Source organism: Numida meleagris, chromosome 2 (assembly GCF_002078875.1).
Source record: "Numida meleagris isolate 19003 breed g44 Domestic line chromosome 2, NumMel1.0, whole genome shotgun sequence".
In the NCBI taxonomy this organism is placed as follows: Eukaryota; Metazoa; Chordata; class Aves; order Galliformes; family Numididae; genus Numida; species Numida meleagris.
The window spans coordinates 18,106,051-18,121,495 of NC_034410.1; the positions used below are offsets into that span (position 1 = coordinate 18,106,051).

The following is a 15,445-nucleotide window of genomic DNA, read 5'->3' on the forward strand; positions in this document are numbered from 1 at the left end:
GGCTAATACATACTCCCCAGCTGGTTTAAAATAAAAAAACAGCAGTATTCTTCAGTTTCCTGGTAGGAAGGATGTTGCAGGCATTTTTCAGAAAGAAAATATATTAGGAGGAATTTCTCCTCAGAAAGAACAGCTAGGCACTGGAACAGGCTGCCCAGGGAAGTGATGGAGTCACCATCCCTGGAGGTGTTTAAGGAAAGGGTGGATGTAGTACTTCGGGACATGGATTAGTGGGCAATGTTGGTGGTAGGTGGACAGTTGGACTAGATAATCTTAGAAGTCTTTTTCAACCTGAGTGGTTCTATGATTCAGATAAATCTACAAAATAATAAATATTAGTCTTAAGGTGAGAGAAAAAGCGCATCCAAGGTGTCCCATGGCTAAAGTGCCTCTTGGTGTGAGGGTACTAAACTTACGAGGAAAAGAGGGATGATCAACGTGTAAAAATGAAACTGGGAATTCTCCTCATCGCATACAAAAAATGATTGAGTTATTGGTATCAGTTGGAATAAGCAGGAGGATCTTGGGGGACAGAGAGAGTGGCAGAAACAGAGCTGCAGTGGGGTGGGATAATTCTCCTGCATTGGCCAGGGTTGCTGCGTGGGAAGCGGCTTTGTCCTCCTTCACCGTGTAAGCTCTAATGTACTTGTAGGCAGCACCTGGTTTTCAGAAAATGGTATTTCTGCTTATCTCCAAAATAGCAGCATTGCCAAGCATGTCCTCCTGTCATTTATTTGAGGTTGACTTTGCTGTGGCTTAACCCCATCTGATAGGAGATTTCTCCCTTGGTCTGAAGCATACCTTTAATTGAGCTAGCAATGCGTTTTACCTACAAAACCAATCTGACTGGATAAAGTCAGAAACTGGAATGTGCCAAACGTTTTCCCTAACAAATACCTTGTATTTAGCCACATCCTTCAAACCCAGGAGGCAGAAAGGGTTTTTAAGACAAAGCTAATCTCGTGCTGGGGTGGGAAAAATCTCTCACCAGCAGTAAAAGGTCTGTGTTCCCAGGATGGTAACTCCTATAAGAGCACCTTCCAAATCAGAATGTTCAGAAAAATGTGTTTGAAATGAACTCCTGCCAGTGCCGAAGGCTCTAATTTGTTTCCACAGAAATCCTTATACTTCTGTCCAAAAAAAAAAAAAAAAAAAATCTCATCAGCCTTGGTACGGACTGCTGTGGTATAATCTTGTTTACTCCAAATATTCTCTGGCACACTCCTTGCAGGGCTTCCAAGACCTAAGAAGTTTTGGACTTCCCAAAAATCCAGGTCACAAACACTTTCATCTCATCCATTGCACAAAACTGCAAAACACTAATGTTAAAGTGAATTATGTTTGGTATTATAACAATAAACAAGTATTTCCAATCATGCATTGTCCAGCATGGCTATTGATCACATTCAATCCCTCTGCCTGGTAGATTTAGGTAGGATCTTGTTTTCCTTCTCCCAGAAAAGGGCTGTGCCAACTGCCTACTGTCTGCTGTGGGATACCTGGGCACAGAGAGGTACTTGGGTAGTCACTTTCTAACTGCTTGCAGGCAGGCAGTTAAATGCACAAGCATTCAAATTCCTGTGCATGGCTAGGCTGTAAAAATGCAGGTGTAGATCCTTTTGAAAGTCTGACTGGAAGCCTGCTGTGCACAGTGCCTTTTTCTATTTAGCATTATGAACCTGCATCCTCTTAACTGAACAGGCTAGAAAAGCTAAAGTCAACAGGATAAACAGAAATATGAGTACTGTCCTCTGTTACTCTCCCTCAATCTCTCCACACAGCCCCCTTCTCCAGCTTAAGACACATTCCTTTCACTCAGGTGGAAGTTATTCTTTGTCTTATGCCGTCTCTTTAACTGTTTTACAGACAAATATAAATGCAGAATCACAAAGAACTTACAAGCCCAAGTACCTCAGCATGTGCCCTAACTTAGCAAGAGCTAGAGAAATCATTTGTTTTAGCAACAGCCAAAAAATAAGCATAATATGTGGATATTTTGCTGAAAAGATGCATTACAGTATCAGGTCTAACAGGGAAGGGAGGAAACGAAAAGGACTTTTGCATACATAGATATTTGTTAAGTATCATTCCTGGTTACGAATTTCAGAAAATATGCAGATATTCTTCTCCTATTCATGAAAATTATTCTTCTGTAGGTCTTTCTGGTTATCTCAAACACCCTTTATAACAGTATAATACGAATAGCTTATACTTTTTTTCAGTAACAGAGTCTATTTTGTGTATTTGACTTATCTTACATCAACCAAATTGCTTATTGGTTTATTTCTGTGGAATATATTTGTGTTATCTTTGAATATGAATCCAAAGACACATTTCTAGCAGAAAAAAAACCTCAGGAAAACACCAGCTACTTAAGGTAAGTGGCCTAAAGAGATAGCATGGGGGGGGGGTCAGAAGGCCAAGAAAGAACTCTTGCAAGGGATTAAGTGATAGATCAGTCAATTATAAATGTGCAAGATACTGGAGTGAGAAAGCATTTCTATCTCCTTTTATCACTGTCTTTTTAAACTAAATAATGACATGTAAATATTCCATGGAACAGAACTTCCAGTTAACTAAATGTACCAAATAGAGAGTGGAGATGGAGCTGTACCAGAAAGCAGCAATGTATTTGTAACATACAGGAAGGGTCAGAAGCTAGTAATATACTATTCTAAATATGTGTCCTAAATTATATATTCACACAAATAAAAATCTTTGATAGTGAAAGATTTCTAGGGAATCAAGAGCAGCCATAAACCTAGCAAAAACTGCTATACAAGGCCATATGTATTTGTACAGCTGCAGTTTCATTTTTAAGTCCAGCTGACAGAAAAAACACAAATGACGAGAAAGTGCATTTGATTATGCAGAATTCAGTTTGAAGTAAACAAATTATGAAACATATCCACCTTATGCTGCTAGCAGTTTCTGAAAAATGTAAAGGATACAGAAGGGTGGGGCACAGCTACTGCACTATACACCATTGGATAGTACGTAGGTTGCTCTGAAGGTAATGCCTCCTTTTTTTTCCATGGAAACTACAACAGCTACAAAGAGCTCAACATCATTATTTTATAGAGCAAATTCTCAGCTACAAAACAATATTTTCCAACACAGTCACCACCATTAGTTATGCAGTTTCACCAGCCATGAACAAGAACCCAGATACTATGCTTGTCAAAATCCGCACCAGCAGAGGTGACCCACCATTGCTGTCACTACTGCTGAAATGCAACACCCACCACTTCACTGTGCATACATTCACTGTTTGGTCTCCAGAAATGTTCAGCAAACCTTGATGAGTGTCATTGGGTGTAATTTTCTCCACATGGAGGAATTCAATTCTACCCCTTTGCTTTATCCACACTTCCATGTCAGATGCCATTCTGTCAGACTGCCTCTCTGCTGCCATCTGTCACACAGCAACAAAATGTAACAGAATACTGGTGGGAAGGTGCAACCTCTACTGCCATACCAACATCTATCTCTGACATTATGGGGCAACACAACAAAATAGGAGGTATTACTTTCAGAGCAGCCCTTGTACTTCATTCAGCACCGCTGAGTAGGAAAGATCATGCAATTATAAATTTTGTCAGCCCAGTATGTCTGATTACTACCACAACAAAAGGTAAGGGAAACGGAATGTCAAAGCAATTTCTTTTTCTCTTAAACAGCTTCATTATTATTAAGACTATCACCATTAACTAGTTCATACTGAAGGCACTAACACTGAGATAAAATGTGTCTGCAATCAAACCACCACAATTGCTTTTGTTACGGACATACACATCTGAATCTAGACCAAAAGTCAGACTCTCTAACTGTACTCATTTTATGTTTCTCCTAAAAGTTACTGAAAATCCTTTAAACCTGGAAGTTGCATCTCAAGGACATGCAACCTGAGAATTAAAAATCAGTGAAGCAGGCTCTCCTTTACAAACAACATACAAAAACTCTTCTGCAACAATGGTCTGTGACTATTACCCATCATTTACTTTGTAAACCTTCATGTCCTTTCAAATTTACCCCAATTCATGATGCTGCTCTTAATCCCCTTAAGTCACTACTGCATCCAAATGTCTAATTCTAAGGTTGGTTAATGGTCAGTTAAGGCCTTGGCAAAAATATTTTCAACTTCATACCAGACCATGAAGTGCTGTTATTTCATCAGAGATTGGCAGCATACCCATCTCTTTCCCTCACTGTTCCTGAGATGGACACATTCAGCCAAGGAACCCAACTACCAGGCAGTCAAACATGCAGGTCTGGAGGATCTGGCACTCTGCGCAGTTATTTACACTGGGGGAAAGTAAGAATAAATACTGCTTACTCTGCTCAGAGATAAATGACATCACCACCAGCAAGGCAGCAGCAAGTTAGGCTTTCAGATTTATCAGATAGCTCTGCACCTTTATATGACAAAAGTCAACAACATAAACTGCTAGTCATATACCATTCAGGAAGATAACGCTAAAGTTTTTTTTCATGGGTCTTGCTGCTGTAAACAAGCTGGAAAAGAGTCTTCAGAAAACAGTTACGACATGTAGAGTTGCCACTTGAAAATATGCTTCACTTGAAGTACATGTTGAGTAGCACTGAAACTGGAATGTTACTAGTTAAATAGCTCAGCTACAATTTTATTTGTGTATGCATTGGTGTCAATTTCAGTGCCATTAAATGTTGGGTTGCCAAAGTATGGATTTCCTAAAAGAGTTGTACATAAAATGGTAGAAGCCAATTTCATGAAGTCTGTTTCATCATGGATGGAAATCAAGGCTTTATTTATAATCATAAGACTAATAACTCGCTGTGTAGAACCCTGAAACTCTTTTTCATAGAATCAGAGTGGCTGAGGTTGGAAGAGATTTCTAGAAGCCATCTGCTCAAGCAGAGACACTTAGATCAGGTTGCCCAGGACCACATCCATGTGGGTTTTCAAGATCAAAAAGAAGGGAGACCCCACAACCTCTCTGGGGAACCTGTGTCAGTGCTCTGTCACTCCCACAGGAAAGAAATACTTCCTGATGTTTAGATGGAAACTCTTGTGTTCCAGTTTGTGTCCGTTGTCTCTTGCCCTGTCACTGGGCATCACTGAAAAGCCTGGCTCTGTTTTCTTTGCAACTTCCCTTCAGGTATTTATACACATTGATGAGATCCCTCCTGAGCCTCCTCTGAGCTCAAATAACTCACCATGTCTCAAAAGAGAGCTCCCTTGCAGGAGACATTCAACTAACTGAATGATGGAAAAAGGAAAACATGGCAGATAATGTTTATTACCTCATTTCACCTAGAAAGATGTAAAGAGAAAACTGCTCGCTTACACTATCCTGAAACTACAAATGTAATTTCCTTTGAAGTATATGAGATTTTGCTATCATGTCCAATAGCAAAATGTCTAACTTCTGGACAGCTGTACTGGTACAAATCCCCTCCAAACCCTTTGGGAACATATTTATTGTTGGCTATCCAAGATGGCTTATCATCCTTTGTTCTCCATCCATTCCCCATACCATCCTAAGGCATTCTGAGGTTTTAAATTAAGTTCAAGATCCATTTCTGGAACAAAATATTGCTTTTGTTTCACAATCTGCCAAAACAAAGCTTATTTCTTATGAATTTGGGCTTTTAATCTCACTTTCTCCCAACAATAATCTCGAACATCCACAATAAACCCCTTTGCTGTTCCTTATCCAAATCACTAACTCTCTTTTCCCAGCACTCTCAGATCTCTTTTCCTGTGGCTTCTAATTATCAAGAAGGGAAGAAATACTCTCACTCCACCCCTTTCCTTGTTTGTTCTCAACAATGAGCACAACACATGAACATTCATAATTTCATAAAACTATGTAGCTCAGTCTGACAATGAGTTCTTGTAAGTATTACTCCTTTTAGGAGATATTTGTAGAGCTTTATCCATATTAAAATTTGAAATGCCTTTTAGTTTTCACATTATAATTATGCTCCTTTGCCTTGCATCTGTTTTTTTTTCCTCCATTTTCTAAAACTATCTTTTTGCCTAAATTATTCTTACACTGTTCTGATATTCATACGTGGATGTATTTATGATGTGTTTATAAAACTGAGTCTTATTGGTATCAGCCTTCATTTTGTTAGGCTTTGTCTTCATACAACAGACATATCTCATCAAGATTTCTACACAGTATTTCAGAAAAACTCATCACATTACCCCATTTTTCTTTCTTTCTCTGTGATAAAAAGCTTACACATGCTTTTTTCTTTTTTTTCCTTTTCCTTTTTTAAATTTTGGTATTAGCAATCACACTAGTGAAGCCTCACAACTGCTTGCAAAACTTACTATATAATTCTGTCACCATTATTAATAAAAATATCTAAAACTCTCCAAGTAAACTTCCTCTTCCAAGCAACAGAAAACGGTCACATGATATTGACAGTAATGGAATTTACTTTATACAATTCCACCCTTTGACAGATAACTCTCTAAGTCTAAGGTAGGCTAGGTTTATTTTGATGTCAGTTTTGGGAAACAAGCACATCCCATGGTCAGCTGAACATAGAGATCTTAGACGCTTGCCTTAGGATAGGTTAAGTTGACACTGGGAAGAAAAAGTATTTCTTCCTTGTGTCTGGAGAGGGAGAAATACCTTTTAACCAGCTCTCAGATGCCCGAAGTTATGTGACTTTAGTCTTACACTGTTAAGTCAGAGTAATAGTTGCATTTTCTAGTAGGCAGTCTAGTAGTCAGAGTTGTAGAAATATTTTCTGACAAAATATTATATGGGTGATGAATCGAGAGTATGCTATTGTTCAAATATGTGTTGCATTTGATGTGTCTTTCATTTTCAAATGTAAGATGTATACAAAAATAACTGCTAAGTCTTAAACATAAAGCAGAAGGTTTTTTTTTTTTTTAAATAACTACCCATGAACATAGAGGGAAATTGAATTCTGCTTGATAGAGAAGTCTTTTCTAAAGTTTTAAGAAAGAACTAATAGCCATACTATCTTTCCTTTCTTTTGGGAGAAGCAAACAGTAATTTATATTCTTCCATTGCCTGAAAAAGCTAAGAAAGAAAGTAAAAAAATTGTTCATAACACTTTTCAGTAATTGACTCGAGCCATGGCTGATTTAACTCTTCTGAAATGGTAGAACATGAGTATTTAAAGAACAACTGACACTGGCTCTCTATGGGCCAACACTATTTAGTAGTTCTCTCAAGGATGCTATTATGTTGCCTATACACACTAATATAAACTTGTCTCACTGAAAGCACAATTTGGCTTCAGCAAAATCTACTGCAAACTGATGATTTCCCTGATTAATACTAGCTCTAATGTAAACTAGCAGAAGTAATCACAGGTTACCACCATTCACAGAAGCAGTTGCTGAGGAGTGAACTAGTGCATGACATGTAGCAATGTGGAAATAGTGCTAACAAATTTGCTGAAGCAGTGTGTTTTAGACTCCATACACACATTCTATTTTTCTTATCTATCACTTCTTAATGTAACTTAATAAGATGAAATACTAGTCAGATTTTCTGGTAATTAGAGTCACTTCACTTAGTGGATAGAGTCATGTGACAAAAAGGTTGACAGAAATACTGTAAGTAGAAGACTAATGAATGTTTTCATCAAATTCTACACTTTGTAGTAATAGTAAAACAAGACGCATGTCTGAAACATTTCTACAGAAACATTCAAACCAGAATAAAGATTCACATATACCAGACATTTTACATACAAAATGTATATACAAATGTAAATCTAAAAAAAGTTCTTTGAGTAGCTTGTATAAGCTGGAGACTTACAGAAATATTCAGATCATTCAATTACAAACATTGCTCATACTGCTAAAATGAGTTGCCTAGAATCATTTATTCCTAGGTACTCAAAAGTAGTCCATGCAGCCGTCACAGGGCACATCACATCTATCACATATCAGAACCAAAGTTTTTCTAAGACCTGATCTCTTAAGTGAAATCTGGACATAGCAACCACCCTCATGCTACAATGAGTTCACAACAAGCTGAAACTCTCCATTTCCTCAAAGGACGATAATCTCATGCCATTAGAATTATCCTTCCTCATACGTAAGACAGTTTAAATGTGATGAAGGCAGGATGAGTTGAGAGAGGCAACTGTACATTCAACTTCAGCATCAGCCCCATCTGCATGTTCTCTTAATGATGAGCTGGATCAGATCAGTCTTTAATAACTTCATCTGCACAACACCTCTACCAGGGTACTCTTAAGAACAAACCTAGACTCAATGCTAGGAGGCTGGCTCAATTGCAGCTCCATCCATTTTCACCCTGCTACTAGAGAATCATCAAAAATTGAACCTACCAAATTTGCTCAAAATCTGTAAATAAAACAGCACACCTGAAAGCAAGCACACTGTCTAATGGCTACACAATCTCAATGGGTTCCGAGCGCAGTACATTAAAACAAAGCATTAAGGAAATCATACTTGATTTCCTACTCCTAGTTTTCAGCCAACTCATATAAAGTACAATTAATGTCAGGTAAAATTAAATGTCATCTGCATTTCTGTTGTCAAAAATTGAGCCCAAGATGGCATTTAATCACCACGACTCTTCTTTTGTCTCACTAAAATGTATACATGAATTTGAAGTTCAGAATTATCAAGAACTTCCATCCTGAATACTGTTTTTCATTTTCATTTTGATTCAGATGATTTTTCTGAACGGGTTTTTTCATCCTTTCTATGAATAAGCAGACATAATTCAGATAGAGTATCTTATGGAATCCCAAATGTGCAAGTCAACAGTTTAAGTTTACACTATTTGGCTGGTTGTTTAGTTTTATTTGCTTACTTTATCTGCTTAAAAGAAACAATGACAGAGAAGGGCACATTGGGAATTATCATGCAAATAAAATTACACTTGAATTAACAAGCTGAAATTAGCAAAGTAATTTGTTGTCTTGCTAATCATCCTTAATGAAATCAGCTTGTATTTGTTTCTCAGCCTCCAAACCATTAGTATGACTACATACTACATACTGGGAATTTGCTGGATCCTGTGCACGACCACAAATGCATCTGAGAGTCCAACTTTCACTGGGTGGTTAGTTGAGCTTATCTGTGTCACAGCAACAGGAATCTGGAAGACAAAAAAGGAAGATATGCATGAACAATTGAACTAAAAAAAATGCAATATAAAATTAACAGTATTGTCAGAATGAACACTTAGCCATCGTAACTTTAGAAAAGTATGCAATATAATATGCCATATTGTGTATGTAATATAATGCACCATATTATGAGTAAGGATGTATTAAAGACTGAAAGTACAGTTTTCAATTTTATTTTCTCCCACTGCACTTTGAATCTTATATAACAATATTCTCATCAAAACTTAGAGGCAGGATATCTGTTAAAAATGACACAGGAAAGAGCAAGGATTTTCAGCAATTTTTTTCCCCCAGCTGAAGACAAATTGGGATGAGGTGCTAGTATCAGACATGGAAGAGGCATTACCTCTTGTCTGCTATTAAACACATGGACAGAAAGTTCAGTTTGGGATGAGCAAATAAAAATTTATGGCTCAGGTAACTTGCACTGAAAACTGTTTTACAAGCTATTTGAAAATATTTTTAGTCTGATGATGTTCATATTCAATATGCCTTGGAGTAGTAGGGAAATTTTCCTAGAAAATTTGGAAAATGTCAGATATTCACTTGCCAGTATCTACAGAAAGAAATAAAAGGACTTAGAGAGCTATCAACTAGTCCAGTTTTATAGAACAGAAACATTGATGCCAGGCAACATAGTTTTATGAAAGAAGGTGTTATCAAATTTGATTTCATTTTTTGGAGAAGACTCCAGCTTTGGCTGATCATTGCATATTTGAATTGTATAGTAGAATTCTGTAAGGTTTTTTACTTAGTGACAAGTAAAATGTATATAATATTAATATAGTTAATCAGACTGATCACAAACTGATCCATCACTGAAGGATCAGCTTAGACTGGTAATGTGTCTTTAAATTATATTACACCTCTCTGGGCATCAGACCGAGTATCAAGGATTTTATTAAAGTCGAGGAAGGAAACATATTTACTGCCTAACAGCTCCTCAGATGATACCCACAGAGTGAAAATAGTGAAATGTTTGGATCAGTTAGCAAAGTTAGACCTTGTGAAAATTACAAAGTTATAGCTTATATAACAAAGTGCGAGGTAGAGATTTGGGGACCATTTTCTGGAAAGCAACAGTTCTGAAAGGACTCTTGGGATGGTAGTGGATGAGCAACTTCAGCTTTCAGAGGAGCAATCAGAGCAAGAAACCTAATTGATGTGATATCTGATTACATAAACTGTGACGTACAGCCTAGGAGTGGGGTTGCTGCTTTATATTTATGCACACTGGATAACTACCAAAGTTTTACACAGAATTTAGGAGGGCCTATTTCTTAAAAAAGATTCTGAAAACTAAATAGAATGAAGAGGAAAGGAGTCATAAAAATAATTTGAAATCTTCTGTAGTTCTCAATTGCCATTAACAGTGTTAAAGAACTTGATTTGTCTTTCAAAAGTAAAATGGAACATTGATTTGATTACCATAAAAAAAGTACTGACATGGGGAGAAATAACTCTAAGGCTAAAGAGTTTTTTTTTCATTCAGCATATAACCAGAAGCTGAAAGCTGCACATGGATACTTTCAAAATAGAATAAGGTTTTTATGATTGATTGTTGTTAACCACTGGGATAAACTACCAAAGGAAATTATCACTCTTTACCCACTGCTGCTTTCTAATCACAGCTGGATATCTTATTTTTCAAAGCTAGCCTATAGTTAACCAGGAATTACTAGACTGAAGACAGAAGAAACTGGATCAGATGTAACAGACTGAGGTACAAGGTGCTAACTCAGCTAATCTAATAGTATGCTCTGGTTTACCAATGTTAAACTAGCAAAACGATACTGTTGGCCAGTGTTTGTCACTTATCAGATAAAATCTAAAGTAAAAAGCTGCTCAATGATCCAGTAAATGAGGATTCAGTATTGTCTGTTTGCCAACTAAGGGTATGATTTCTGCTATTTGAGTTGGGCGGTAGCTTGTTTTCCTTTTCCTTGTTCCCAAAATATCCTTTAGCTTTGATTTCACTAGTGTCAATCTAGGAAGTTAATTTTGAGAATATTAACAGAAAAAAGTGAGTTCTAGTGAATTAAATTTATCTGGAGCTTCTTGCATACTTGATCTACAAGAAACAGTTTGGTAATACTGCTATTTTTTACATCATTTTAAACCTGGTTTGTATCAGGTATTAGATAAGCCCGTATCAGCTCAGCTCTGATGAAGATATTTGAGAATATGACATAAGAAGTTTGAAAAGACATATTTTCAAAGTCTTCCAAATAAAAAACGTATGAGTTCAGTAACAAGTCTATACATTGTCTCCAGCATGAACACATAAACAAAATAAGGGAAAATTATTCACAATCTCAGAATGCTTTGGAGAAATACTTATATTAACAATGAGGAAACTGTATTGAAAGATTTTGAGAAGGAAGATATTCTTGAAACTATTGAAAACCAAATCAGAAAAAGCACTGGTGTGAAGGATGGATCAACTATTTCTCTTTCAAATTAGGAACGAAATGTAGCAAATGAAGAAAGGAATCAGAGTTTTAGAGATACAAAATAAAGCTGGAACTGGTGTTCAGGTAGGTGCGTGATCAGCAAAGTGTGCTGGCAAAATGGCAGGAACTTTAAAAAGCAGCTGAGATTTTGAATATGTGTTTTAGAAACAGAAAAAAATATGTAAGATAAGTAAGTCTCACAAGTTAAATGAGTGTAGCCAGCTCTTGAAACTGAGATATAACCCATGTCAAATAAGTAGTCATATGGAAGAAAAATGTAAAGTAGAAACTAATTCATAACCTAAGAAAAACTCTTAAAAAACTGCAGCATAATTAAATCTGCATTTGCAAATACGTATGCTTATTCTTATAGTGTGGAGAAATAACATTTTACAGAACAAAATATTTAAGTCTGTCAGTGACGAGTGTACTGAGTTTACAGGTGAAATCTTTTTGATGAGATGAAAGGATAAAGTGGGCATTTACCATATTATGTCTTTTTAGAGAATACAACCTTTTGACAGGAGGCTTATGGTAAATGACATGTTTTTTTATTGAAAGCTACATCCATATGCAGTTAGCAAGCAAATAGCTACTGTTCTGAATCTCTCATCTGAATGACAAGATATGTCATGACAGGTTGACAAGTTGAACAGTTGAGCAAGGAGTTTTATGGCATTGTATTTGGACAACGGATTTTAATGAGAAACATTCCAAAATATATGTTGGCTCTACCATCAACAATATGAACTCTTGTACTGTTTAAGTCACAGGTATATGAGGGAGCTTCCCAAATGCATGCTAGCACTGGGGACAATGACATCTCTCTTTCTGCTTAAATAATTCAACAATAGGGAGAATGGGTACTTAGAATTTATGCTGAATTCCATTCTTCATTAGGGACAGTAATCTAGACAGTATTTTCCATCTGAGAATTCTCAAATTTTATTCTTTTCAGCTTTCTCTGAGGACTAGGCAGAATCTTACTCTTCAAAAAAAGGAATAAAGTAATGGCCTCTGACCTTATTCTGAAGGAGATGGTAAGCAGGGTGCAATTACTGCCCCACATCAAACCCGAGTCAAAGATAAGAGCCAGAGTGTGCTGCAAAATAGTAATTAGGAATACAATAGTACTTATATAGCGTTTCCATTGCCAGTTTCCTCAACAGATATTAATTAAAGACCAAATTGCATGAAACTTATTTTGGGGTTTTAAGCTGAATGAACTGAACACCTCATAAAACAAAAGATCCTCTTCCACGTTAATATTTTTGATAATAATAACAGACAAAAAAATGCAAAGAATGTATAACGCAGGCAGAATATTTGTTCAGATTTTTCAATTTTTAAATTTTCTAGAAATAACCAGGAGGCTTGGAGCATTTGCAGCCTCTGAAAATGGAATATGTTCCATCACACACAGCAGGAAAATCAATTTTATACAAGTGCCAGTAACTAATCACACACATTCACTTCTGCCTACTTGAACAGCAGAAAGGAACTCTAAGTCTCTTAGAATTATTTTATTACTTCACATTTTGGGCAACCTTAACAGGCTTTTCAACTTTTATAATAGTTTCTGGATAAATAGGGAGTCATTACTATTTAAATGAACAAAGAAAGCCTTCAAGAGAGTGAAATTCAGAAAAACATCCTAAACCATTAACAAAGCCATTGGTACCTTTGCCTAATTTGTCCTGCATTAATCATGGAGGAAAACAAAACTGTTACACTAAGGAACATTATGCGCTATCAGGAAAAGATTATAATGAATAGTCACATTGTTCAAGAAGAAAAAAGAGCTCCTGGAAAGTGAACTTCTGTGAAATTTAGAACATAAGGAAGTACTCACCACTAAATTATACAAAAGTATTCATTTGCAGAAAATATTATCTCTTTCTTTTTTTTCCTATTGGATAGATTGTTCAGTATCTTAAGTATTTCACATATTCATACTTTCAGGTGCATCACTGAAATTTTCCTGCCAGCTGACAAACAGATCACTTGCCAGAACACTGACTAATGGTGTAAGTAAGCGTTACTTAAAATGAAGATATGTGCATGTTAAACAAACTAAATTGGTAAATAAATAAATATTTGACTTGCTTTCAGACCTTGCCATATTTTCTTTACAAAAAGGAACAGAAAGAACAGTGCTCGGTACATAAAAACTGCTTGGATATTCCCACTGTAATTCAATGCTGATATTCATTCTAATCTTATGTTGATACTAATTCAGATCTTATGCCAATATTATCTGACTTTCTAATATTAATGCTCAACTGAATCCAATATTAATGTACAGAAGGAATATCAGATAAACAGATTAGAAAAAATGATAGTTACGATTTTCAGTAGGGCTAGATTCACCTCTGTAGAGCATATAAGAATTAGACAAAATACCAGACTAAATCTCATGCATTTCAACTAGTTTTCTCCTTTTGGAAACTTGACTGCATAGCTACCTCACTTACCCATTCACTTTTCTGAAAGATATTCAAATGTCTCCAGATTTCACAATTCTTGTGGCTCAGCTCCTTTTCTACATTTTTCTTTCTTTTAGAATCTATTAAGGATTTCAGGTAACAACCATGCATTACAGACTGCTTCCTGCTAGGCAAACTACAGAACACAGAAGATTGGGCAGAAGATCTCTCGGTTTTCAGCAGACTCTAGCCAAGACCTTGCTTTGGTTGTGAGCACCAGTTTTATGAGGAAGCAAATGCGATGTGGAAGCAGGAAGGAAATTAAGAGGGAGTCTCAAATGGTTTGAATAAACCATACATAAAAAGTAAAATCTAGTTCCTATTTGTATTTCCATTAAATATATAATCAAAATTATTTTAAAAGTGGATTCTTCAAGATAAATTCCCAGTGTCACTCATAGAATTCCCATGGGATGCTTTATAATATTACTGGCAACCTGCGTGATACATGTCTTACATTGATGTTTCAGCTTGAAAGCTTTCTATGACAATGCAGTGAAGACCTCACAGATTTGCCATAGATCACTGTCATTTTTGATGAAATGTGATGCTAACGTGAAGTGGCACCAAAAAGATGGTAGAAATCTGCTCTTCCTAATTTTACTCATGCTAGTGAGCACTCACATAATTAATTTTACTGGAGTTAATGGGGCTCCTGACAATATCACTCACCAGAAAGAGAAATAGCTCCAGAATGGAAGATTTCAGAGGGCGTTGCATTCAGCAGTGAAACCAAATCAATTCCTATCCAGATGTATAAGCTATGGAGTTAAGGTTCAATTTACAAGTGTCTCAGTTTTTCTCTTTGGACAACTCGTGTCTGATCGGTAATTGGAAATATTATTTCATTTTCCTGAATGAGGTAGTTTTAATGAAGTAAGGCATACTGCAAATGTAGTCTTCGAAAGATCTTATCCTCCAAATTAACTACCCAAGTTCCAATGAAATATATAATTGTAATAATCTCAGTTTTCACAAAAACTTTATCAAATTATTTGCAGACAACAAGTATGTAACTACTGTCTTAGAAAAGTCTCTGTCTTTGAGTGTGTGCAATAGTTCTAAAGGAATTTATTCAGGAAGAGAATAACTTGTGACAGGCTGTACTGTGCAGGGAATTTGAGAGGTTCCGCTGCTGAGCAGTGGAAAAAAAGCCATAATTTACCACATTTGTAAATTCCAATTGTTTGTGTCTCAGGATTACTGAAACAGATATTGTTAACACCCTACTCCTGGAAAGCAGTAAAGTTCTGGAGGAAGCTCTCAGTAAAAGCAATGAGAGCAAGAAGCCCATCCAGTGCTAGCACAGAACTTGCTAGGTTTATACATAGATCATATAGCACAGTTGTATGCAATTTACAT

The 15,445-nt window shown here is 36.3% G+C and overlaps 1 protein-coding gene across 3 annotated transcripts in view; it reads right to left on the bottom strand.

The window, feature by feature from the left end:
* Positions 1–15,445, bottom strand: part of PLXDC2 (plexin domain containing 2) — a 246,368-nt gene that overhangs the window by 44,564 nt on the left and 186,359 nt on the right. For all 3 annotated transcript variants that reach the window (XM_021387768.1, XM_021387767.1, XM_021387769.1), the window contains exon 7: positions 9,014–9,113. In XM_021387768.1, coding sequence (XP_021243443.1) covers positions 9,014–9,113 — 100 coding nt within the window. The remainder of the gene's footprint in view (positions 1–9,013; positions 9,114–15,445) is intronic.